The sequence below is a fragment of the Hemiscyllium ocellatum genome, chromosome 18 (genome assembly GCF_020745735.1).
Source record: "Hemiscyllium ocellatum isolate sHemOce1 chromosome 18, sHemOce1.pat.X.cur, whole genome shotgun sequence".
In the NCBI taxonomy this organism is placed as follows: Eukaryota; Metazoa; Chordata; class Chondrichthyes; order Orectolobiformes; family Hemiscylliidae; genus Hemiscyllium; species Hemiscyllium ocellatum.
Genome location: NC_083418.1, coordinates 47,335,977 through 47,362,233, shown reverse-complemented (window position 1 = coordinate 47,362,233; position 26,257 = coordinate 47,335,977). Strand labels below are relative to the sequence as shown.

Genomic DNA, 26,257 nt, shown 5'->3' with positions numbered 1-26,257 from the left:
AATGCTGAGCTAGGCCTCACCAGCCTCACCTCACTCCTCACACAACTTTGCCACAATCTCGCCATAATCCATGAAGTTCAGATCCCCATATAATTTTACCCTAAATCTTCTTTCACAGATAGAGTAATCAGTCTAAGAGACTGTCAAGTGCTTTAATTATTTTTGTGCATGCATTGTTGGTCATTTGTTGCTTGTTTCTTTCAGAGTCTTGTGGCTCAATATTAGTGCCCCTATCCCTGAACTAGGAGGCCAGATCTAAGTCCTAACTGCTCCAGTAGTGCATGATAACATCTCTGGACAGCTTGAATAGAAAATTTGGGAAAGTGTATATGTTTGTCGGCTCTTGGGTCACAATCCTCATCTCTGACACAGATGACCCAGGTTCAAATCCCATCTGCTCAAACGTGTGTAATAACACTTCTGAACAGGTTGACTTAACATATCTGTAAGTGCGTGCATGGCTTCAGCACCACTGTGTAGTCTTAGACAACACTCTAACCATCTTTAATAACTTGATAGATGTCTTCACTTTGGTCTTATAGGACCATACTGATGAAAATCAGTGAAGTGCAGCTGGACTGAGGTAAGATGATGAAAGAACTCACAAAATTGGGAACTTATCTCAAAGCCTTTGCCTTCCTACTCAAAGTTCATCTGAATGAGTAACTCACATGCTGCATTGGCTGTGTCTACACTGGCATAAGTATAGGTTCAATCACAGGTGGGTCATCCCTGGCTCTGAAAACTAAAAGACATCAGTCAAGAGCAGTTCAGCAGTGAGAGCAGAGATCTAGCAGTCAACTTAGACATTTGTTGAAACCACTTCATTTGTACCACACAGCAGTGCCAGAAAAATATTTTGTAGTTGTACAAAGGGTATGAGCATAGGTATTTTTGATCATTTTACTTCTTTATTCAGCTCCTTTACAGCTTATTCCTTTTCACTGATTTTCAATATTGCATAGCCTTGGATGTTGTGATCTTTCACAATGCTTGACAATTAATGTGAAGGTATGAATAGAGGTTGGTTTGTTGCAAATGACCAATGCATATACCAGAGGTAGAGTGGCTTGCCACAGATAAAGTTTATTGTGCATTAATCCGGGTGTCATTAGTAGCAATGGGTAATGATACATCATGCTCAATACCTTCCTAATGCTATCTTTGTTTTCCTTCCCATCCTCCATGTCTGAATTAGCTAAGGAGGATTTGACCTCTTTGTGTGTTTACAGCTGTATATTGCTGCTCAAAGTACAACAAACCATGACCAGTCTGGATTCCCTGACTGCTACATAATGAATTCCACTTCCACAATTGGCTGGGCACTTGAAAACATCTTCCTTTTATCAGTGACCTGTTCAGCCACACATCTGTTGATGAGTCGTTGTAATGCTTTTGGACATCAATCAAGTTTGCAATATGTATCCCTTGTCTATTGAAAGCCACTCTGTGATCGTACTTCTACCTTTGAATGAGACCAGAGATCTGGGACTACTAAAGGACAAAAACATCATGACTGCTGTCTGGAAATCCTGTGCACATCAACAAAAAAAATCTTTTTGCAGTTTCTCACCAGCTGCATATGGATGAAGCAGAAGTCCATCTGGATGATGAATACTCCTGAAGGTGCCCAGTTTGCCATGTGCAGATAGTCAATAGTTCCCTACATGCATGGGAAGTCAGCCAGAGCTACTATAGGGAGCACCCATTCATTTGGACTGGCATTATCCCAGGATTAAAACAAAAGACATAATTACCAGTCCAAGCAAACTATCTGTCTTTTATTTGTGCGTGGCTGACTTAAAGATCCTGCATGCATTTATACCTTAGAAATTTATGGAGGCAAAAATGTGAGGGTTGTATTGACTTTGACAACCATTGGTAATGTATGGCTACTAGGTTCAGGAGATAACACATTTCATCTAGCAGCAGATTTTTACAACCACCTAACAAGGCATCCTGTAAAAGCGATTCCCAGGCATATTAAGGATAATCACCCTTTCCCTTTAGAGAGTAGTATCTCCTGTGAGTGAGGTTGGTTGCTAGTTTCCTCTGCTAGGTTATCTCATTCTTGTCTGACTCATCCTTTGCCTGGTCTGCCTCTCTGCTTGTCCTCTCATTGCTGGCCCATCTCTCAGTCAGTCCTCTCATTGCATTGTCGGGCTAGAGGCCTGAAAAAGCAGCATACAGTTATGGGTGTTCTTCCTGATTATCATGACCCTCAGGCAAACAGATATGATAATATGAATGTTAAAAAATAATCTCCCAGCAAGTGTACCATGAACTCCTTCCCGCTAGGAAAGTATGTATAACAACATGGAAGCTAGAGTAGACCATTTAGCCATTTAAGCCTGTTCCATCATTCAATAAGATCATGGTACATTGTCTACTTCAACATTTGACTCTTCTTTTTTCTCTGCAGATACATACTGGAGTTAATTAGGTAGAAAATATAAATTTGGGTCCCCTAAACCGTATGCAGTTAATCTTCAGCTGGCACTAGACAGCTTTTAGAGGCTACTGAAAGATAAGTTCATATGGTATGATTTGTGCCATGAGGGCTTAAATGCCAATTAATGTACTAAATGTGTTAAGATATGATGAGAAAACTACCCCAGCCTTATGGGGAGTATCACTCCACAAATTTGATGTGATTCACAGTTTGCCAAAAAATTGTAAGATTCAGCCCAGAAAAAAATCATCTAAAGTTTGAAGTGACTGGTACAAGCTACAAATGGACTTGAAAATGTTCTTAATTATTTCAGTGATGTTATTTTTGTCCGAATATTATTAATGTTCCAACTGCAACATCTGGCTCATTTGATTGATCATTTTGAAAATGTGATAAGTTCATTTTGATGCTAAAACTTTCAAGTTCACCTTAGTAGATTAGTATGCTACCTCATCATCCTGTCCCCGAGTAACCTCATAGAAGGTCTGTGTCCATGAAAATAACCAGCACCACTTATAATGTTCTGATTTAGATACATGTTGCCTGAGAAGTGGTTTTATTTCAGTGATCTCAGGAGATATTAATCCCACTTTCCGACTGTATGAGGAACATTCCATCTGGGTAGTTAGTTCTTTAACAGTACAATGATCTTTAGCTCACAAATTCAATAGCACTTGGATTAAGAATTAATGTGATCCCTCCTTGCAAATTGACAGAAGAATTTAATTTTTTTATTTTTCCACCTTTAAATCATTTTGGTTTCACAAAGAGTTAAGTGTACAAGTTAAAAACTCCTAAGACAGATCTCATTTTTGCTTCCTTGGTTGGGGCAGAGAGGGGCATAATAATGTGTCATATACTCACCCAATGAATTGCCTCGTTAAAGTCACATTGGCAAGTCTGGCATCTTGAGAATAAGACACAATGTTTAAGCAATAAAACTTACAGTGAGGGTAGTGAATATACAGATTTGCTTGTTAGCAAAATTCCCTTACAAAATATTTATGAGGTGACAGATTGAATGATGTCAAGTCAAACATCTTGGTAAGCAACAGTACTTAACTGCACCTGGGCACTGAGAGCCCAATTCTTGATGGTGAAAGAAAAATTTAGGACCGATGCCAAAGGTTTTTCCACACAAATAGTGATAAACAGTTAAAATAAATTGCTAAGAGTGATGGAGCCACATCAGTGGGATTAATTTAAGAAACAGTCAGATGTTTGAATGTGGGAGTTGCAGTTATTCTTTGGGTGGATAAATTAGGATAGGCTTTATGGCCATACTCATCTGTACCTTTCCTATGAACTGCCATGTCATTAATTGTTTTCATAGCTCTTCAGTGAAGGAAGTAGTTGGCTTTATCAAGTTGGTAAGTAGTCTGACTCTCTCAGTTATCTGGAGGGCACATATTTTGAGAGCACTTTAATAATTAGTCTCTCGCACAAAGTATGTAATATAAAACTCTCAAGAACAATGCCTTGTTTCTTTGCCATCATCCTTTTGCAAGAGGTGAGAGACTTGATGTGAGCATTGGGAATCCAGGGATAAGCTCCTTCTTTAATTGCCAACTGAAAATCTATTACACTCGGAGAAACAGCTGTAAATATAGAAATCTAGTCTTGATGCAATATGGTGTCTGAGAGGCCCTTCTCAATTTTGCCAAAGTACACAATGACTCCATTGTGTTTGGACCTCCACAGCTGGGCACTCCTTCTACTCAAGAGCACTATGGAAGGTTGCCTTTGTCTGTCAACAAATGTGCGGAAATCGCAATGAACTCATGGGTGCTGGAGACACCGTTGGGTGTAAATACACTCTTGTTTCCACAGAGCTCCTCAAGGGCCTGTAAAAATCCACAGCCCCTTTTCAGTTAAGATTATTATTGTTTTTCATAATAAAAGCAGAATTTTCTTCTTTTAGTAATTAGCTGAAAATTTGGCAACAGGGAATTTATAATGTTTGCTGGAGCAGGCATTGCACATGACTATAAGGTGCTGATTTTTAGTTTAATCACTGACATTGGAATGAAATTCAGCCAAGTTCCTTTGTATAGCATCAAGGCATATGTAAAATTAACATTCAAGTCATTTACATTTGATTTTTTTGTTAAATTCAGGGTCACTAAAATATACAGCTTTACTCCTCCAGTAAAATAGCAGAGGAAGTTACTGCCTGCAAATAATGTGCTTCTTGTTCACATTATCACTCAATATAAGTTCTAGACTTTAAATAAAAATTCTGAGTAGGTGTAATGTGGACTCGAACTCATTTCCAAGAAATCTGGAAACTATCTTACTCCCTCCAGTTCCCTACTCCTATGAGCTGATACAGATAAAGTTCTGCATATCGTTGATGAGGTTAACTTAATTTTGATGAAGGGCTTTTGCCCGAAACATCAATTTTCCTGCTCCTCGGGTGCTGCCTGACCTGCTGTGCTTTTCCAGCACCACTCTAATCTTGACTCTGATCTCCAGCATCTGCGGTCCTCACTTTCGCCTCACTTAATTTGCACACAATACACCAGAAAAGTTAAACAGCACAGCAGTGTTTCTTTACTCTCAGAAAGATTTAAGTCTAGCAGAGAACTAGGGACAAAGGACAATTGGTTCCAGTGGAAAGGGAAGATTGGAAAGAAATCTGCTTGGCAGCCATCCAATAGTGCTTCTTCTTATACGACCAGCAAAGTTAACTACAAATACTCAAATTTTCCATCCAGTAGTAAGAAGCTTGATGATCCTATTAGCTTCTGCCTGTTCTGAAAATACTAACATTCTTTCATTCATACACAATAACATGATTGAAACTATTTCCTATATGTACATGTTTCTTTGAAAACCGTAAAGAAACCATTGAACCTTTGGCTCAGTGGAAAGGAGAGAATAGGAGGTGAAATGACTCCCAGGTTTCGATGTTCAGTAAAAATTTCCTGATTGCACTTGGATATGCAAACAAACCCAAACAAAACCAACAAGTCGTGAAATTTCACCTCGCTCCTCCTCTCTTCCTTTAATAGTACTGCAGCCTTCCACAATCACATTGGCCCAGTTATTATTCACTTCTGAACAGTACAGGCTGAATTACTACTATCTATCAATCCCACTATCAACTGCAAATACCTTCCAGACGTTTAACTCACCAAGAACCTACTCTGGTTTTCATTCAAGCATTCTCGATGACTATTTTGGTAAGATTGCAGCTTGTATTGAGTTGTGCTGTAAACAAGAGATTCAACGAGCATGAATGTGTGTCAACTCACTGCTGTGTGATGAGATTTGAGAAAAGCAAACAAGGTGCAGTGAGATGATCTTAACCTTGAGGTGGGCCTTGTTGAAGATCCTGCTTGGTTCTACTGCACATTATGTCATAACCCACTTTGCTCAGAACCTAATAAAATTCTGCAGGATGGTTTTAAATTGTGCCTTATTACAGAACTACAAATTACAGAGCTAGAACTTAGTTCTAATTTGCCACAGTTAAAATTTGGCACAATTTGTATTCAAATGCAATTTTATTTAACTGACGTTGCTTCCTCTAAACAGAACTTGTATAAGTTGTACTAACAGATGTACAGTATCATTTGTAGTTGAAGTGAAGGTTTGGCATACTCCCTATATTCATGGTCCGTTTGCTGAGAAAAACTGCAAAATATGATCTCACGACCATCAACTATTATTCACCAGTAAGTCACTAAAATACTGAATTGGGTCTTGGTGGAATACTTAAACTAAACGTAGCCTGAGGTGATTTATAGCCTGGCCTTATTTTAGGAATGCACAAAGAAATTTGGATTAACCCTATCTGCGCTCAGCTGGAAAACAACAATATTCCCTGACATTTTTCTGGACAACATGCAAATTCCAAAACAGTAAATCAGCAAACAATTCAAATTTATTTTCATTCCCCAGCTCCACACTTCCACTCCTATCCAACCCATATCTTTTCTTGGATCTTGAAGGAAAATGAAATAAATGGTGAAAGTTTAGCTGCACGCTCCTCAAGACCAATGCAACTGACCCCCATGACTTGTCCGGACTTATCCTACCTGCCTATCTCCTTTTCCACCTATCCACTCCACCCTCTCCTCCCTGACCTATCACCTTCGTCCCCTTCCCTAATCACCTATTGTACTCTATGCTAATTTTTCCCCACCCCCACCCTCCTCTCGCTTATCTCTGCACGCTTCAGGCTCTCTGCCTTTATTCCTGATGAAGGACTTTTGCCCGAAATGTCAATTTTGCTGCTCCTTGGATGCTGCCTGAACTGCTGTGCTCTTCCAGCACCACTAATCCAGAATCTGGTTTCCAGCATCTGCAGTCATTGTTTTTACCTCGATGAATTCAGAAGTGTCCACCCCTCAATTTCCTGGAGTAGATTGAGTTTGTAACCAATTTCTGGGTCGTCCATTCAGTTTGGAGGGGGGTTGGGGATGTTAACTTGTTTTGTCAAGTGTGCTATTGCAGAGGCACGTGAATGATTATTTATGGAAACTCCTTTCATCTTGCAAGTTGGCTTGATTTCATCAATTTCAATTCTAAAAACCTACATTTTGGTAACTCTAAAGTGATGATACTATGCATGACATTAAAGGCTCTGTGGAAAGATAAGTGATGAATCTGCAAAAGCATACACTAAGGAAGTGTGGCAAATGTGACAATGGGAGAAGTTAAATTGAATATTAATCTGGGAGGAAGGGTTATATTTCACACATTAAAAGAGAATTAGTTTGACTGTGGTTCAGATGACATACAGTTTTGAAAAAATGCGTAACTGGAAACACACACATACTCCCATTTATGGTCTGGGGTGATGACCCATTGATGTATGAAGGAGGCAAGTAAATGAAAGAAAACAAGTCGATTCCTATATAGTGCAAGAGCCATTACAAATGGATTGAGTTATAATGTAATTTAATATCATAATGTGACACAATGTGATTAATACTTCAAGTTAACTTTTTTATTCCATTTAAGAGCTAGTTACAAATCCAATTGCATGAATGGATGCTTGTTAAAGTTATAAGTATGCTTAAAAAAGCTTTTATAAGGTGTAAAGCTACCCTGAAGTCAACACCTAATTTATCAGTTGTAGCTGTACAAAATGCGGACAGAGTTCATTGTTAAACAAATGTCAAAAAAGACAGAAAAAGACATAAGCTGTGTTATCGTAAGAACCAGTATGAGAATCCAAATAAAACCATGCATGTCCAGGGTGTTCTTCCAGTGTCCTGGTCAACATTCCTTCAATCAATATTACAAAAGTAAATTCAGTTCATTATTATTTGCAGGTTGTTGTGCAGAGTGGTTGTTGCATTTTCCTTTATAAGTTCAATTACCACAGTTCAATTATCTATAGAAATGGTCTGTAAATATTTGTCATGTCAAACATGTTCAACAGCCAGAAACAAATGAAACAGACATTTCTTAATTCAAAATATTCATAAAATTTGGAGTTCAATTCATTTGATATAGAGATTAAGCAATATGGTTAGGTGAGGAGGGCTGAGAAGAGGTTCATGCATAGTATAAACACCAGAATGGCCAGACTTTGTTCCAAAGCTTGTCTTAAGTGCTGCCTAACTTCTGATGTCAGAAAACTACTAACTTACAGTATTAACTTGTAACTTGTAGAAATAGGCACTGAAGAGGAATTGCGATCATGGTCACATTTAATTTTTAAGGCAAGCCTTTTGTCTTTAATATAGAATGAGGACAAATGTCAGAACAGGAGTGCTAGTGGCTGCCATCCACAAAAATATTAACCAAGTATTTGAACGGGCAACTGGTCTTCAGGAGAAAAAACTTTTGGAACTGCAAATCAAATGTGTGGCAAGTAAATAAGTGGAGGGATTGTTTCATTTACTGGCAATGAGTGGAACCTTTGACTTGAGAGGCTGGGGTGCACAGACATAACTGACCTATCAAACCAGTCATGTGATTTACTACAGCTCAATTGATGCCAATCATAATTCAACACTGTAAGCAACCTGTTGGAGATCTGCCTCAGGGACTGAAACAAAACAGGCTACAAGTTTTGAAGAAGACCAACTTTTGCTAAGGCAGAATTGCAAGTTAAGTCACAGAGATTGGATGTATTCTTTGGTATCTGGAGCATAGTCAAGATAAAGACACCTTTTTTTTGTTTATATGCTTGCTTTTCTGCCATGAAAGGTGTTGCCACCAGCAGATATGCTTCTCACTTGCATCTTCAGGCAACAGCACATAGAGAACATGACTCATTTCATAACATTCTTGTGCAAAATGCTAAAAAGGAAGACATAATTGCAGTGAGGGAACAGTAATACTTGGCTCATACTTTTCAAAGTTGTGTTGACATTTAGAAATGTCATGCTCGTCATTTGCAAATCTCGACCTGAAGACAAGGGTGGTCTAAGCACAAGTGTGTTCAGAGACTTCATATCTTTTGTAAATATGTTCCCTCGACAAGCCAGCCTCTCACAATCGTGGAGGGTAGGAAAGCAGGGAAGCCCCACAACAGCTCATGAATAAATATTGGACAGTATTTTCTTGAATGTATTGTGTTTGGTACTACTGAAAACTTGGCCACTTAGCCACATGAGCAATGCATTGGTACTTTCTTAGAAAAAGCATGTTGTTGTGAAAGAATTATTCTGTAGATGATTATTTTAGCTGGCTGAAATAAGAACAATTACTTGACAATAATTACTCTTCAAGCATCCTCAAGTATCATAGAAATTAATTGTGTCTGCATGCAAGCATGATCATGTGCTGTAAAAATGATTTTTTTTTGTTTGTACATACGTAACAACATATCACATCCACAGGACGTCCCAAAGCATTTCACCACTAATAATCTATTTTAAATTCCAAACTGATGATTTAAAAGGAGTAGATAATTCACATTTGCAAGGAATGTGGATGCTAAAATTCATCTTATGCAAACTTCTGCACTAAGGTTTAGGTATATATGCCAGACCAAAAATATTTCTTATAAATAATACTTTACTGAACCACAGTGCAGGTCTGTTCAACACTTCGCAATGTGGTGGTTCTCCTTTGTTCATTGTCTGTTGACAGTACCATATATTACTTTCAATAATTAAAGAAGAACTATCTTGCTCCCCTAATAGCAGTTGACATATTTGAACACTGTTGTATGAGGCATTGTTGTATGAGGCACTGTTGTATGTCTCCATCTATCATAAATGCATCAGCCCCAACCATATTAAGAAAACATAAAAACCTGAAAGAGCATTGGGGTGCATCTTACAAACTAATATTCCCTGACTCTCCCTCCAGAATATTTAAAGGTGGGTTGGGGAGGTGAAATTACCATTTTTCTGTCCACCCTAACTGGCCCCCATATTGCAGTGGAAGACAACTGAGACATCAACCATCCTGCTCACTCATAGGTCAATTGAATGTCCTTAAGTAGCCCATTAAAGACCTAATTTTGTCACTTCCTCAATAATTTGTGCAAAACCAGAACATGGAATCAAGGTAGGCAGCCGAGGGATTTCACAAGCACTGGTAAAAGCAGGATGGAAAACAGAAGGGAGAGGTGGCATTACCTAGGGTCCCCTTTCCCCACTGGGTCACCCCCACTGGTCAGTGGTGATAAACTGAGGGTGTACCTTCATGACATCAGACTGGGCCCTTCATCCCTGACAGACAGAAAATTGCACCCTTGAGAGCTGGTGCACCCCTCTTATGTCTCCCCTGTTAGTCTTTAAGAAATGATCCTCAAACTCCTCCTCGCTACTCTTGCTAGAGTCTCAGATCTCACTTTAATCAATATGTCAAGATATATTTGCAAGGCCAGTATCCGTGGTTGGAAATTTCCATTTTGCAGGCTAACGATGGAGGCAGATGACTTTAATGCTGAGATGTCCCTTCCCTAAATCCAAGAAAAGCTAAAAAGGCTAAGCAAAAGACATGGAGCCAAGGAGCAATGATCAGGTGAATGTTTGTTTTGAAGGAGATGGTTCACAGGATGGGACGGGGGGAGTCGCAGTTGGGTTGGAGGGAGAAGGGCATCAGGCAGACCAATGGCAAGCTCAGGGCTGTCTTTCAGTGGCCACACTCTGCTATCTTTTCCATGACCTTAACCAGCAGATAGGTTGACTGATCTCCCATTCGGAAAGGGTGTCACCTTTCCCTCCCTGGGTTAGCAGGTAATTGGACTGGTGGTTGGTTGAGGCCTTGGGTGGTCCATAATTTACGACTTAAGGGTCTAATTCATGGTGGGTTGAGATAGCAGGAAAGAATGGGTATTTCTCACATGGAAATCACCTGAACATTTAACTCTCGCCAGTACTTCTGTCAAGGTGAAAATCCCACATGTTCTTCTCTCCTGTCAATTGTACAGAGTCCCAGCAGTAGCCACTCCATGCTTCTGTTGGGACTTCAAAGCTGGTGGCCACTCAGATTGATTGTAACAACTCTCAAAGGCAGGATTTCCTCTTCCTCAGGGAGGAAGGGCCCATTCTGACCTCATTAAGGCATACCCTCAGTTTATGCTATTGCTTGGCAGCTACATTTAAAGTCTGCATAAAGAGCAGTGGGGTGAGGAGAATGTCCTGCGTATAAAATTCAACCCCATGTTTGTGGGTTCTTGACATTCACTTGAAAACCATTCTCACTTTGGTCCATACTACAGCATTAAAAATGACATTAAACACTTGTTACTTACCAAAGCAAATTTGTTCACCTGTACATAGAGCTTCAGCACTTCCAGGTCAGTCACCATTGGTTCACAACCAGAACACTCTTTAAATACCTCCAGGTAGGACTTAAGCCACTCTAACTGCAATTCCTTAGGTGGGTACATGCTGAAGTCCAATTCACTCACCCCTAAATGGAAGTAAAACCTTTATTTTTGCAGTCATTAACATGAATAATTGTGCCTGGAAGAATGTGAAATTTTAGGATCAAATTTTATAACTGAGTCATATAAGCCATCAACATTACTCATTCCAGCAACTGAGATCCTGTTTCAGATTTCAATGCAATGCTCCCTCTAAGGCTGGCACATGCATGGCCTTATAGTTATATGGGATCTATGGTGCCCTGCAATAGATGGGAAATTAATAAGGATTTATGAAATAACCAATCCTGAAAGTTCAGTCAAAAGCAACAATAAAAAAGAAAAATTGAACCAAGAGAATGATTCCATATGCTTTTTGGGAAATAATTCCACCCATCACTTTTTCCCCGTGAAACATAAATCTCTTGCATCCCAAACAGAGTTCACAAAAACATTAAAATTTTTAATCCAACATGAAATATCTGTTCTGAATTGTCTGTGTACTTTAGTTCAAGGCTTCACTCTTTCTCACAAGGCAAGAGAATGTTTCCTTGCAGCAATAAGTTAATGGTTTTAACCAAACACATTGATGCATGCTGAAAATGTGCAGATTGCAGAATTTCCCAACATACAGCCTGCACATGTTGAGCATATGCACTATTCATGCATCAGTAGATTTCTAAGTTGAAGCAGAGGGATGCATACAATCTTCCTGTGAGAATGTGTAAGTTCCTTTGCTTTCTCCAAAATGATTTCAAAACAATCTGGCACATAAATTGCCAGAGAATTATTCCATGGACATGTCACATTTAAAACATTCACAACTCTTGTCATTTTTACTTCTGAATTGATCAGATTTAGCTTTGAGAAAGTTTGCCAATAATTAGGATTAATGGCTCTTGTCATCTCCTTTGCTGCTACTTGGAAAGTATCAATCAAGGATATCTTTCTCTGAGTGAAAAATTTTAACAAAGGTTCAGTTGCATTTTCCAAGTCATTTATATCCACCTGGAAGGTGATGCTGAATTAGTGGGTTCCTTCTAAATGTCTAATATCTGTGAGATACACAATAAGCTCCTCCCATTATTCTGTTTGGGTTCAAGGTCAGTTGAAAACTTCTCTCCACAGAAGAAATCATTCTTCACTTGTACAAAATAATAGGTAACTTTTGCCCTTTTATGGGAATGTGTGTTTATTAAAGTTTCGAAATTGATCAAATGCAGAATGATTTAAGACACAATCTGACAACAGGAAAGCAAAATGAACTGGTAACTAAAAGTAGCAGTGTACAGGGTAGAAATTAAAACTAAAAAACAAGTGGCAGATGAAGCTGATCATTTGTAAACGGCCATGGACATTTTACCCCGTACTCGTTCTCTCTCAATCCTATTATACACTATACACCAGTACAACAAGACTTGGGCACTCATAATTAAAGCTGAACTTTGACCACACTAATGCACCCAAACCTTCTTGATATCACAATTCACTTCCTTAGAACTATTTTGCCTGATTTCTGGAACCCAAAATCCTTGCTTCACATATCCACTGACCTTTAAGGAATTCCAGGCCCCTAAGGGGGTTGAAAAATGGAAAATGGAAATTTCTTTCACATCACAAGGCATGCCTCCTGGTTGTTCCCAGATTTACCAATTTCTGCCATCAACGCAAAATTCAAAACGTTTGTTGCGATGGTACCTGAACTTTCTAGAAAATGATTTTATATCCCTGAATGCTGAGTCAATCCTTTCAGTCTCAAAGCTTCCTGTCACAATATTGCTAGGTCTTCAGTACTGCTCTCAATTATGCTAGAACCTTTAGCCGAGTTTCCTCAAATCATTATCCTTCCAGAGGGATAAATTTAACTTTTAAGCTTCCAGATGAGGAAGGGCAAACTGGTTCCCTTTCTTTATTCACCCATCTTTCACCGTGGGCGGCACGGTGGCACAGTGGTTAGCACTGCTGCCTCACAGCGCCTGTAGACCCGGGTTCAATTCCCGACTCAGGCGACTGACTGTGTGGAGTTTGCACGTTCTCCCTGTGTCTGCGTGGGCTTCCTCCGGGTGCTCCGGTTTCCTCCCACAGTCCAAAGATGTGCGGGTCAGGTGAATTGGCCAAGCTAAATTGCCCGTAGTGTTAGGTAAGGGGTAAATGTAGGGGTATGGGTGGGTTGCGCTTCGGCGGGTCGGTGTGGACTTGTTGGGCCGAAGGGCCTGTTTCCACACTGTAAGTCTAATCTAATCTTCTCAATTAGTTGCAGAAAATTTAAGTTAATAAGTAAATGCTTTTGCTTGTGTATACCATTCTCCCAAGCTGAAATGACCTGACTTTTAAAAGGAGTCAATTTAACCCGGCTTTCATAAAGTGAGTTTACTAAAATGCATGACTTCACACAAAAAATAAATCTAAACACAACACAGATTAGTCCTAAAGGAGATAATTTAAGTAAAGATATTTGGGTATGTGTCTGAATTGCTCGGGAAGAGTGGATAATTGAGCACTGTGACCATTCCAGTGGAAGCTATTGGTAGTGAATAGTTAGTCTAACAATTTATAGCTTTCAGATAGGTTTAGAACTGTAATTCTAATACATTTCAACTATTAACAAATTTGAGCATTCAGAGTGACAGGATCCTTCTGTTGTCATGACTTTTATCTATTCATGGAATGTGGGCATCCATAGTTTTTAGATTAGATTAGACTCCCTAGAGTGTGGAAACAGGCCCTTCCGCCCAACAAGTCCACACCGACTCTCTGAAGAGTAACCATTTCACATAGGTCAACCCACAATGCCACTGGGGAGGGAGTTCCAGGATTTCAATCCTGTGCTACAGAAGGAATGGTGATATATGCTCAATTTAGAATAGTGAATGGCTTGGAGGGGAACTTGCATATGGAGATATTCCATCTCTGTGGCCCTTGCTCTTCTAGAGATGGTGGTAGTCTTGGGTTTGAAAGTGCTGTCTAATGAGTCTTGGTGAATTTCTGCAGTGCATCACATTGATGCTATGGATTACTGATGGCACTGGGAATGAAGTAGGGGTGTATTTCTAAATAGGCTGTTTTACCCTGGATAAGTGTCTTGAGTGTTGTTACAGCTCAACTCATCCAAGCAAGTACAGAGTATTTAATCATACCCCTGACTTGTGCCTTGTTGGTGTGGGTCGATTTTGGGGAGCCAGGAGATGAGTTACTTGCTGCAAAATTCCTAGGTTCTGACATGCTCTTGCAACCAAAGTATTTATAATATCTAGTGCAATTCAGTTTCTCATCAATGGTAAACCTCTGGCAAATTGATAGTGGGGATTCAGCTATCATCATGCCATTGAACATCAATGATTAAGTTGTCTGTTGTTGGAGATGATCATTGTCTGTCATTTCATAAATGTTACTTGTCACTTGTCAGTCCAAATATGGATATCACCCAGGTCTTGTTGCATTTGAATGTGGATTGCTTCAGTATCTGAGGAATCATGAATGGTGTTGAAAGATATTAAGGTAGGTAAATCCCCAGGTCCTGATGGGATCTATCCCAGAATATTGAGGAAAGCAATAAAACAAATTGCTGAGCATTGACAAACACCTTTGCAACCCCTTTGGTCACAGGTGAGGTCCCAGAGGGCTGGAAAATAGCCAACATTGTCCCATTGTTTAAGATGGGTAGCAAGGGTCGCCCTGGAAATTACAGGCCTGTGAGTCTCACATAGGTTATAGGGTAATTATTGAAAAAGATTCTCAGGGATAAGATCCACATGCTTTGAGAAGCAAATGGACTTATTAGTGATAGACAATATGGTTTTGTGCAGGGGAGGTCGTGCCACACTAACTTGATCAAGATTTTTGAAGAGGTGACGAAAATGACTGATGAGGGAAAAGCGGTTGATGTAGTCTACATGGACTTCAATAAAGCCTTTGACAAGCTCCCTCATGACAGACTGGTACAGAAGGTGAAGTTGTATGGTATCAGGGGTGAGTTGGCAAGGTGGATACAAAACTGGCTTAGTCAAAGGAGGCAGAGAGTAGCACTGGAAGAATGCTTTTCAGAATGGAGGGCTGAGACTCATGGTGTTCCACAGGGATCAATGCTGGGACCTCTGCTGTTTGTGATCTACATAAATGATTTGGAGGAAAATGTAGCTAGTCTAATTAGTAGGTTTGCGGACAATACAAAGATCGGTGGAGTTGCAGATAGTGAGGAGCATTGTCAGAAAATACAGCAGGATATAAAGCAACTGGAGTCATAGACAAAAAACAAAAATGGCAGATAGAATCCCTGCAGTGTGGAAATAGGCCATTTGGCCCAACAAATTCACACCGACCCTCCAAAGAGTAACCCACCTAGACCCAATTCCCTATTACTCTACATTTTACCCCTAACTAATACATCTACCTGAATTGTAAGGGCAATTTTAGAATGCCCAATTCACCTAGCCAGCACTTCTTTGGATTGTGGAAGGAAACTGCAGCACCAGGAGGAAACCTACACACACACGGGGAGAATGTGCAAACTCCACACAGACAGTCGCCCGAGGTGGGAATTGAACATGGATCCCTAGTGCTGTGAGGTAGCAGTGCTAACTGCACACATAGGGTGGCGAGGTGGAGTTTAATCCGGACAGATATGAGGTGATTTACTTTAGAAGGTTAAGTACAGGTGTAAATTTAACAGTGAATGGCAGAACCTTAGGAATATTGATATGTAGATGGATCTAGGAGTGCAGATCCACAGATCACTGAAGGTGGCAGTGCAGGTAGATTAAGTAGTAAATAAGGCCTATCACATGCTTGCCTTCATTGGAAGGGGTTTTGAGTATAAGAATAGACAAGTTATGCTTTATATGAATTTAGTTTGGCCACACTTGGAATATTGCATGTAGTTCTGGTAACTACACTAGCAGAAGAATGTGGATGCTTTGGAGAGGGTACAGAAATGGTTTATCAGGATGTTGCCTTGTGTGGGGGATTTGAGCTAAAAAGAAAAGTTGGATAGACTGATTTTGTTTACACTGGAATGCAGGAGGTTGAGGGAAAACCTAATAGAAGTTTGTGCATGGCATGGATAAAGTGGAAAGTATGAGGCTTTTTTTCCAGGAGAGGAGGGGTCAATTAGTCAGGGACACAGGTGCAAGGGGAAGGTTTGAAAGAGATGTCAAGGCATGTTTTTCACACAAAGGGTGGTGAGTGCCTGGAACGGGGTGCCAGAGGCGGTGGTGGAAGCAGACACAATAGCACCATTCAAGAAGCATCTGGATGAATGCATGAATAGGAAGGGAATAGAGGAATACGGATCCTGAAAGTGACAACAGTTTGAGTATGTATGGGCAAAATGTGGTGGGCGTTAGTTTGCAGGGCCAGAGGGCTTGTTCCTGTACTGTATTGTTCTTTGTTCTTTATTTTTTGAACATTGTGGAATCATCATTAAACATCTTAACTTCAGATCTTAAGATGGAGGGAATGTTATTGATGAAGCAGCTGAAGATGGCTGAATCAGTGTCCTGTTCTTTTTGTCTAGTTTACACAACTTAGCAATAACTTAGTGTGACAACCCCCTTACATGTATTACAGGGATAGCTAGGTGATCATTCTTCAAATGTGACCTTCACCGTATATTAACACTCGAACACAGGCTGGTATACATAAAAGTGTTCAGTCCTCCTAATCCACTCCAGTTGAGCTGAAACTGGCTGTTTAACCCCTGTTCTTATACATTCTTAAAAGGGAAAGGGCACAACATATATCTGCAACATATTGTGACATTGTCTGCAAGTGGTAGCTTACTATTGAACTGGGGGTCATCAGACCTTCATCTTCTTAGCAGTAACAAGAGGTCACAGCCTAATCTGTCATGACTTGCCTTCTCCCCTTTGAAGAGCTGTTGTTTGAAGTTTCCATCACATCTTGGGAGTAGATATAAAATTGCATGAATCTGTCTCTCTCTTTCTCTCTCTCTCCATTTAGCCACTAAATTTACATCCACAGCCATTCTTGGCTGCATCTGAGCTCTTTTTAAAAACAAATTTTGGAAGTACAAGTTTAAATTGTCCACAGTACTTCGGGGTTCTGAACCACTGACATGGCAAAACTTCTGAAATTCTAGGACTTCCTAAATTGATAAGTCAATGTTCCTAACAATAGTATTTGTTTCTTTTAAAATGTCTGATTCACTGTGAGTAACGCCATCCTCATATGTGAGCAATTGTTCAATACTCATGGCTCATTGTTTAAATTATAAAGAGCATGATATGTATTTGTCTTGTGTGGGTAAAATACTGGACTTATAGAGTCATAGAGTCACAGAGATGTATAGCACGGAAACAGACCCTTTGGTCCAACTTGTCCATGCCGACCAGATATCCTAACCTAATCTAATCTCATTTGCCAGCACTCTGCCCATATTCCTCTAACCCCTTCCTATTCATATACCCATTCAGATGCCTTTCAAATTTTGTAATTGTGCTAGCCTCCACCGCTTCCTCTGGCAGCTCATTCTATAATGATAGACATCCTGCAGGAAAATCTGACAGGAAAATAGTTATTTCACTTAGACATCATTTCTATTTGTAAAAATGCAACAGTTCAAGAGATACAGGAGTTTGGCAGTCTGCCATTCTGGAATCAGCAATCCCAAGGTTGGAATTAACTATGTCAAAACAGCAGTGTTGAAAATTTCTTTTATCACTTCCTCTTGACTTCCTAAGTATTTCACATTTATTTTTCTTCATTAATGTTTGAGTTTTGTATCGAGGCAACTATGAATGATTGTGTGACTGAATGCAACACTAATGACAGGTGAACTCTTTGCAAATTCAGCTGTCTTTTTTCATCATCTCAATTGTTGTAACTTCATCATCTCAATTGTTGTAACTTCATCATCAGATTCAATCGAAATAACAGAAAGGACAAATACTATAAAATGTTTTGGTGTTTTGTCACAATTCATAAGGTTAAATGCCAGTGCATGACCACTCAGACATTTTAAAGTCCTTTCCTTTAAATTTACATTTCAAACTATCAGAAAAACATCATGTGATCTTCCCAATGCACTGAACAATGTAGGCAGTAGTGATAAAGTTGGGAAAATCATGTGAGATCAATAGTGACAAGTTCTCAACATTGAGGGGAGGAAGTCCCAGTTCCAACTAAATGTTGAAAGCGAAATGAGATTCTTACCACTGAGCAGCCAGTTGCCTATTTGCATCCATTAACACAGATTAGATGTTATTATCACTTAATCTCCCTTCATCTTTATGCAGTTTCCCATTCTTCAAACCACTGGATAGAAACTAAATGGAGTCATTTCCTGCTACAAAATTCAGACTGATAATCTGGCCACTTCAGTTTGCCACTTACTCTTCCGGCCTTCCATCATGGGCAGCAGTCACCAACATCTCAGGGTGGCAACTACACTCACTCCCTGTCCGTAGACATTGGCACCAGACACATACCAGTCTCACCGCACCCTTATGCCAATCTCCAACTCTGCACGTCCACACTGTACTTTGGAGTGTGCCTATCATTGGAATGCTCCTTCAAGTACACTTTACATTTGTGGGCAGGCACCTAATGGATTCAACCAGGGTTCCTCTCAGGGTTCCTTGTTGATCTCTTAGCTCTCACTCATGCTGCACCTATACAATGCATATAGCATCTTTGCCTGGCCCTGCCTTGTCTCCTCTCAGCCAAAGTTTAACAGTGCACAGTATTTTTGTCTTGATCTGCCTTCTCTTGCAGACACAAAGTCAGGCAACTTATCATACTTGTCAGCAGTGATTAGTCAAGGTTGGACATATTGCTTATTATCGTGCTATAAAATGTGTTGCCGGAAAAGCACAGCAGGTCACATTTTCCAGCAACACATTTTTCAGCTCTGATCTCCAGCATCTGCAGTCCTCACTTTCTCCTATTATCGTGCTATGTAACTCTTACATCTACTCCATGTGCCAGCAGTACACATGCTGTATACTTTACCCAAATGGCCTTGTCTCAAAGTCTAAGGGGTGTAGCCTTCAGTCAGGGGGTCCCACCACAATAAGTCAAGGACAGCTTCACTTTCAGTCCAGGGGCTTGGATATAGCCAGTTGATTGCCTGGGATGGTCAGAATCAGGATCCTCTACTCATAATGGGTGAGAAGCCAAATGTCTGGCACTCACCATCTGCCTTGGGCTCTTTATGTGCTAATGTGGCACTTTTTCTCCTGGAATGAGATATAGGAACAGATTGAGTAAGATGAAAGTTGCTGGCATAGCTGTCAGTGCTGGTGCAGATATGGGAAAGGCAGTGAGATATCCCAAGTGAATGAGAAGGCAGCGTAGAGTGCAAGCAGGATCATTGTTGAGAGGGAATGGGATGGTGAGAGACAACGAGGGAAGATGTTGCATGTGAAAGCGAGAATGATGGATCATGAACCTTAGCGGGAGATATGTGCAGTAGAAGAGACAAAGTGAGTGTAAGGTAGTGGAGAGATTATAATGGCACTTTTCCACATGGAGCATTATTGGGCAGTTGTCTGAACCATGAGAAGAGCACTGACCCATGTGGCAACTTCAGATCTATATGGGGGTGTCTGGTGACGTGGTCTCTTCTGCTGGTCCTGAGGGAAGAGGATGGCCCTCATTTGCACCACCCCATCCAGGTTCCTGTTGGCACAGCAGGATGCCAATTTTCCTCTGTTCAAAACATCCGGGGCAACTCACATGAACTGTACAGGGCAGCTCTGAACTTACCGCACTCGAGTAGGTGCACAGCTGAGCTTTGAAGATAAAAAAAAATTACAGATGTTGGAATCCAAAATGGACAAGTAGGAGACTGGAAGAACACAGCAAGCCAGGAAGCATCAGGAGATGAAGACGTCGACGTTTCAGGTGTACACCTGAAACATCAATTTCTCCACCTCCTTACACTGCCTGGTATACTGCCTGGCTTGCTGTGTTGTTCCAGCCTGCTGCCTGTCTATTTTGGGCTTTAAAGATTGCGCCAGCGCCAGGCATCCCAGAAATGGGGGCGGCACGGTGGCACAGTGGTTAGCACTGCTGCCTCACAACGCCAGAGACCCGGGTTCAATTCCCGCCTCAGGCGACTGTCTGTGTGGAGTTTGCACGTTGTCCCCGTGTCTGCGTGGGTTTCCTCCGGGTGCTCCGGTTTCCTCCCACAGTCCAAAGATGTGCAGGTCAGGTGAATTGGCCATGCTAAATTGCCTGTAGTGTTAGGTAAGGGGTAAATGTAGGGGTATGGGTGGGTTACGCTTCGGCGGGTCGGTGTGGACTTGTTGGGCCGAAGGGCCTGTTTCCACACTGTAAGTAATCTAAATCACAGCAATGTTGAGAATTGCCACCTATGGTGAGAATAGAAATATAATGATCAAGGTGTCTGGGTTGTGGTGAATCAGTAATCAGGTTGAGAAGATAGCAGGAGAAATCTCATCAGGTTTTGTGGAGAGAAACCCTCCAAAAATCTCGCCATAATTGATTCTTAACCAATTCCTGATTAAAGTCAACGAATTGAAGACACGTGCCATTGAACACAAAGCAAGTTAACAGATATCTAGCAATCTTTATGGCATAGATTTCCCCTTTCACAATGCCAACTTGATTCTGGTGATAAATATAAGGCTCTCCTAGTATCTAGCAACAGTGATGTCATCAAGCAGACTAAGGAACAAATCACATCAAAGAATTTTCATTAACTGAGAAACCAATAGAGAGTCAAAATAAAATTTGTGCATACATGTTGTGAAAAAGGCATAGCTTGAAATATCTGCAAAGTCTAAAAGCCTATGGAACTTCAATCATAATGGGGAAACTTAGTAATCAACAAATATAAAGTTAATCTTTTTTCTGGGCAAGTGATGTTTTTCATCAGTAATTATGGCTTAGGACAGAACTGAAAACCAAGTTGCCTTTCATGAAGTGATGGCAATTAATTTTTTCTCTAAGGAGCAATATTACAGTACAAAAGGAATAATTTGTGATTATTCAAGTCACTTCTAATGGTTGCCATGTGCAGGGAGTTCAACAGTGACCTTACGAAGTGCACTGACAGTAACTTTTGGATTTAATTTTTAGCTCCACTTGAGCAAATTCAGAGTTTTCTGTCACTTCTACATTTAGGATGACAGCAGACGCTGCTAGATTTTGCAATCATTACAAGTACAAAGTCTGATACTTTGTTATTTGGTATTATTTTATTTCACCATACACAATTTTTAACTGCTTTTTCTTGTGGCTCAACTCTTTTCAATGACTCACCTCCACCTCAGCTTCTAAAGCAGCCAAGAAACAAAGCTTTGGTGCTTCTGTTAGCAAAGAAGAATATAAAAGCTACTTATATTTCAGCTAAGACAATCTTCAAAGCAGAACATCACAATAATTTGATGTAGCAGTGAAAATGCTATATTGTCTTGGCCAAGATAAAAGGAGTACATTGTTTTTCTGTGGACTCACTGCTTCTTAAGTCACAAACAAATTTAACTATTTTACTTGGTTCCTGATATGGACAAGGTATGCTTTCGCTATATTCGACTTAAAAAAAAGACATTGGACTTTAAAAAAGTCAACAATAGTATCACAGAATTGGTATGGCACAGAAGTTTGCCTCTCAGTCCATTATGTTTACACCAGCTCTCCAAATGAGTACCAAGACTTAGTGACATTCTCTCACCCTCTTCCCCTAGCCCCGCCATGCACTCTTGACAGCAATATTTCTTTAATAAACATGGAATTATTGATTCATCATAAAAATTTAAATTTATTAAAATAAAGAAATTAACCCAAGTTTGCAACACACTGGGCAAAGGGAAGGACATGGATTTCTCTCTGCAGGGATTCACTTTTAGAGAAAAACACTTTTAGCCAATAGGTCTTAGTTCTTAAGGTAAAACAAATTAACACATGGACTTTCCATTCAATGTTCTGACACACAAAGTTGTGTGTTATTAAACACAAATTAAAGTCTCCAGGAGTTTTGCCAATTAACCTTTTTCAGGAAGTAAAGTATTGAGGATTCTTTTGGATTTTCAGAGGAGAATCAGTCAAAGCTGAGACTGGAGCAGTGATGCACTGCACACACTGTAGAGATTTTTCCAAAACTCAAGATCTCAGTAGGGAAACTCCTTCCTGTCCCCAGTCTGGCTAGAAACATCCAAACAACCTCCAAAATAGAAGCTGCAACCTGACAGTCAGATGGGATCTGCTTTAACCATGCACATTTTAAGACATGCCTTGTTAAAAGAATGTTCCATTGTCCTTTCATTGAATTCTTTAAAGAAAAGCAATCCTGGTATGCTTCAAACTCCAGAACATAAAATAGAATTAAATATGATGTCGCTATAACAATATGAGAATGTGTGCAAGTTGAGGCATCTATTATTCACCAGCTGGTTACTATTGGGTGGCAAAATTATTTCTGTACCATTTCCAAAATGATCAGAAATACTACATCTTCCATCACAAGTCCTTACTTGCTCTAGTATACTGTGTGTATGCACCTACGTGTGAAATATTATGTCCACATGTTTATTGCCATTTTAAACTAAAAATGGTTGGAGCATAAACTCTGTCTTTTGTGTAGCTTGTGATTCAACATTCTTGACATTTAAGTCACATTCTGTCTAGTTGTTCTCCATCACCAAGTATGTTGTGTATGTGCCTGTTCTTGATATTTTATTTGACAACTGCAGAATTCTTCATCTTGCTCAATCACCTTATTTATCTACATGCTTATAAAACCTATGTTTGGCATTGTCCAACAAATGTTTCTTGGTTTTTCTCTTCCTATGTTTACCCTGGGTAATATCCTACAATTGACACTGGGATATTCACCTCAGAATGTTAACAAATTAAAATGAACACCAGCATCATGTTATCCCCAACTGACAAAAATGGATGATAATATCTGCACAAGATGAGGGAATATATTTTTCTTTGGTCACCCTGTAATTAGTGATGATTTCTGTTTACACCAAGACAACTATTTTCCATTACAAACCCTGCCAGGGTTGAGATTACTTCAGAGTTAACACGATCCCATTATGAGCACTGATGTGCTTGATTCATACAACTACAAGAATGAGTCCAGCTGGTCATAAACCACCAGTCTAGGGACCACACATGTGGTCTATAAATGTAGCTATCAACAGGTTCACTTTCTCATATTTTTCTAAACAATTCACATTGGATTTGGCTGTGGAGGTGACAGTTTTGCACTTTCTATCCTCAATTGTTGCTTTATAAAGCAGCCTGGTTTCTTCTTATTGAATGTAAGTAGACTGCTGAGGCCAAATGGTTAATAACACTAAAAAAACCCTTCATAACTCAAGCAATCACTGTCACTATTCATAAAGCTCAGCTATCATACATACTTATAATAATTAAAAATAAAATAGAAGATAATGACTGCATGATTAATGATTCATGATTAATTACAGGGGGAAGCTTCTGGATGTCACATCAGTGAATTGTATGTCATAACAATGCTGTCTTCATTCATTATAATACCTTCCATAAATTATGATGTTAGTCATTGAAAGGGTAGAAAGGAAAACAATGCTGTTAAATGGACAACCATGGAATAATTTCATTTGAGGTCATATTCATTATCATGTTAAAAATGATGGCTGTGTCATCCATTAAAGTCCATTAAAAATCATTCCATGTTCAATCCTGCAACAGCAACCTAGTTAAGTCAAAGATATGCCACCTCCCTTATACTGCATTAAAAAAATCTGCTTGAAACTTAAGCCATTTCTAAAATGTACAGATAAATGTTTATGATTTTGCAAACACCACATGTGTGTTTCGTGTCTGTATTGGTACAATTCCCCATTGACTGACTACCTCTGTAACTACTCAAATGCACAACATCCCGTACCTGCATGAGGAGTTGGGAAGTAGTGGTGAACAAGGTGGAGGGGGAAGGGAGGTCTCACTGATCCAAATCTTAAAACAAGTTGCTCCCTGAGAGTGTTCCAAGTGTACTGAAAGTTTTCAGGCCAAAATGATTTCACGATGATCATCCACCAACTAAGCTACTCTGGGCAGAATAAACAGTTGATATTCGACTGGAGTGGAAATTGCAATGAGAGAAGTCCAAAATCTAAATCCAAATTTTGCAATATATATGTTCTATTGATACTGCAAATGCTAGATACAACTATGCCTCTCGTCTAATGTCAAAATATTGGTGAATACCACAAAGAGGTCTATGAACTATAAAGTGGTGTTTCAACATTCTCACTTCTGGCCAGCAGTCTGCTCAAGCTCCAAGGGAATGGCAAGGATTAAACTATATGATGGAGCTGTCTGACACAATCTTCATCCCACCAAATCTCCTAGCTCGCACGATATGCTGCATAGTGTGTTTACCCAGCAGAGGAAATTGCTGGGTAACTAAATCTCAAGAGAAAAACATTGACATGTTATAGAGGTTCCTTCCTCTATCGAGAATTAATTGGTTAATAAAAAATACATGTAAATTTCACTTTAATGATCAGGAAGACAGCAGAATAATTGAGTAAAAAGTAAAAATTGAGTACATTGGTCAAATTTATTGCATTGAAGACAAGAATGGTTGAGCATATGATAGAATAGGTATAAGTGAAGGAAACATTGATCATAGCTTATGTGGGACCATTTCTGTGTAATGCTTAATCTGCAGGTTTCATTGCACTTTGGTACAACTGATAGATCTTCTCTGTACTCTGCAAGCCTCCACAAGAAATTAAGCCAATCCTTTGATGTCTCCAACATGCAAGATACAAAATAAACTAATATGGTACCCATTTTATCAGCAGTTCTATTCCATGGATAGCAGTGATTCAGAATTTACAATGCAACAAACATTTTACTATTCTGTAATAAATAGGCAGCAGTAAAGACAGTCATAAAACTTGGCACAATAAATTTTTTCTATGAGAGATTATTGAATTTATTTTAGAAATAAACTCAGTTATAGGACAGGGTACAAGATAATAAAAGTTGATTTCCACTAATCAAACAAGTAAATAGTTAATTAAAGAACAGCATTTTAAATGAAATCTGTTAAGTACTACAGTGATAATGCTAAGTGAGCTTTTTTTTCAATTCTGATTTTAGTGTTAAATGCAAATGATGTTACATTGGCTGTTGACAAAAGAGCAATGATATACCATATGTTCACAACTTGAATTTTACAGGACCTCTTCCATTTTACTGGTTGCAATTCCTGGAGAAAGTGAAATGGACTTATGTAATGCATTCATGGGTTATAAGTGTTTAATTTGTCACTAGAAATTATCTTAGAACAAAGGTACTATGAATTCAATATTAATCTATTGGGCTAATTCCAAGTTGGGCTGAGCTTTCCTGGAAAGTTGTTTACCGCAAGGCCGACTAAGTTCTCGCAATGTATCTTACCAACCTCACCTCACTTCCTGAGCCACTATGGCATTTTTCATGTCCAATTGCAGCCCCATCTAATCATGTGCCATCCCACAGCAAATTGGCACTAAGCTGGTATCTGGAATTCACTGGCATCCCTGGCACATAGAGTCATAGAGTCATAGAGATGTACAGCATGGAAACAGACACTTCGGTCCAACCCATCCATGTCGACCAGATATCCCAACCCAATCTAGTCCCACCTGCCAGCACACGGCCACATCCCTCCATACCCATCCAAATGCCTCTTAAATATTGCAATTTTACCAACTTCCACCACTCCCTCTGGCAGCACATTCCATACATGTACCACTCTCTGTGTGAAGAAGTTGTCCTATAGGTCTGTTTTATATCTTTCCCCTCTCACCCTAAACATATGCCCTCTAGTTCTGGACTCTTCCAACCCAGGGAAAAGACTTTGCCTATTTATCCTATTCATGGCTCATATAATTTTGCAAACCTCTATAAGGTCACCCCTCAGCCTCCGATGCTCCAGGGATAACAGCCCCAGCCTAGCTATCAATCTTTTCTGAACCTTTTCAAGTTTCACAACATCTTTCCGATAGGAAGGAGACCAGAATTGCACGCAATATTCCAACAGTGGCCTA

At 39.7% G+C, this 26,257-nt stretch overlaps 1 protein-coding gene across 1 annotated transcript in view; it reads right to left on the bottom strand.

Moving 5' to 3' along the window:
- The window catches only part of LOC132824298 (ethanolamine kinase 1-like), a 378,459-nt gene that overhangs the window by 79,653 nt on the left and 272,549 nt on the right, over window positions 1–26,257 (bottom strand). Inside the window, exon 8 of the mRNA XM_060838642.1 lies at window positions 11,124–11,284. Within this exon, the coding sequence (XP_060694625.1) occupies window positions 11,124–11,284 (161 nt within the window). The remainder of the gene's footprint in view (window positions 1–11,123; window positions 11,285–26,257) is intronic.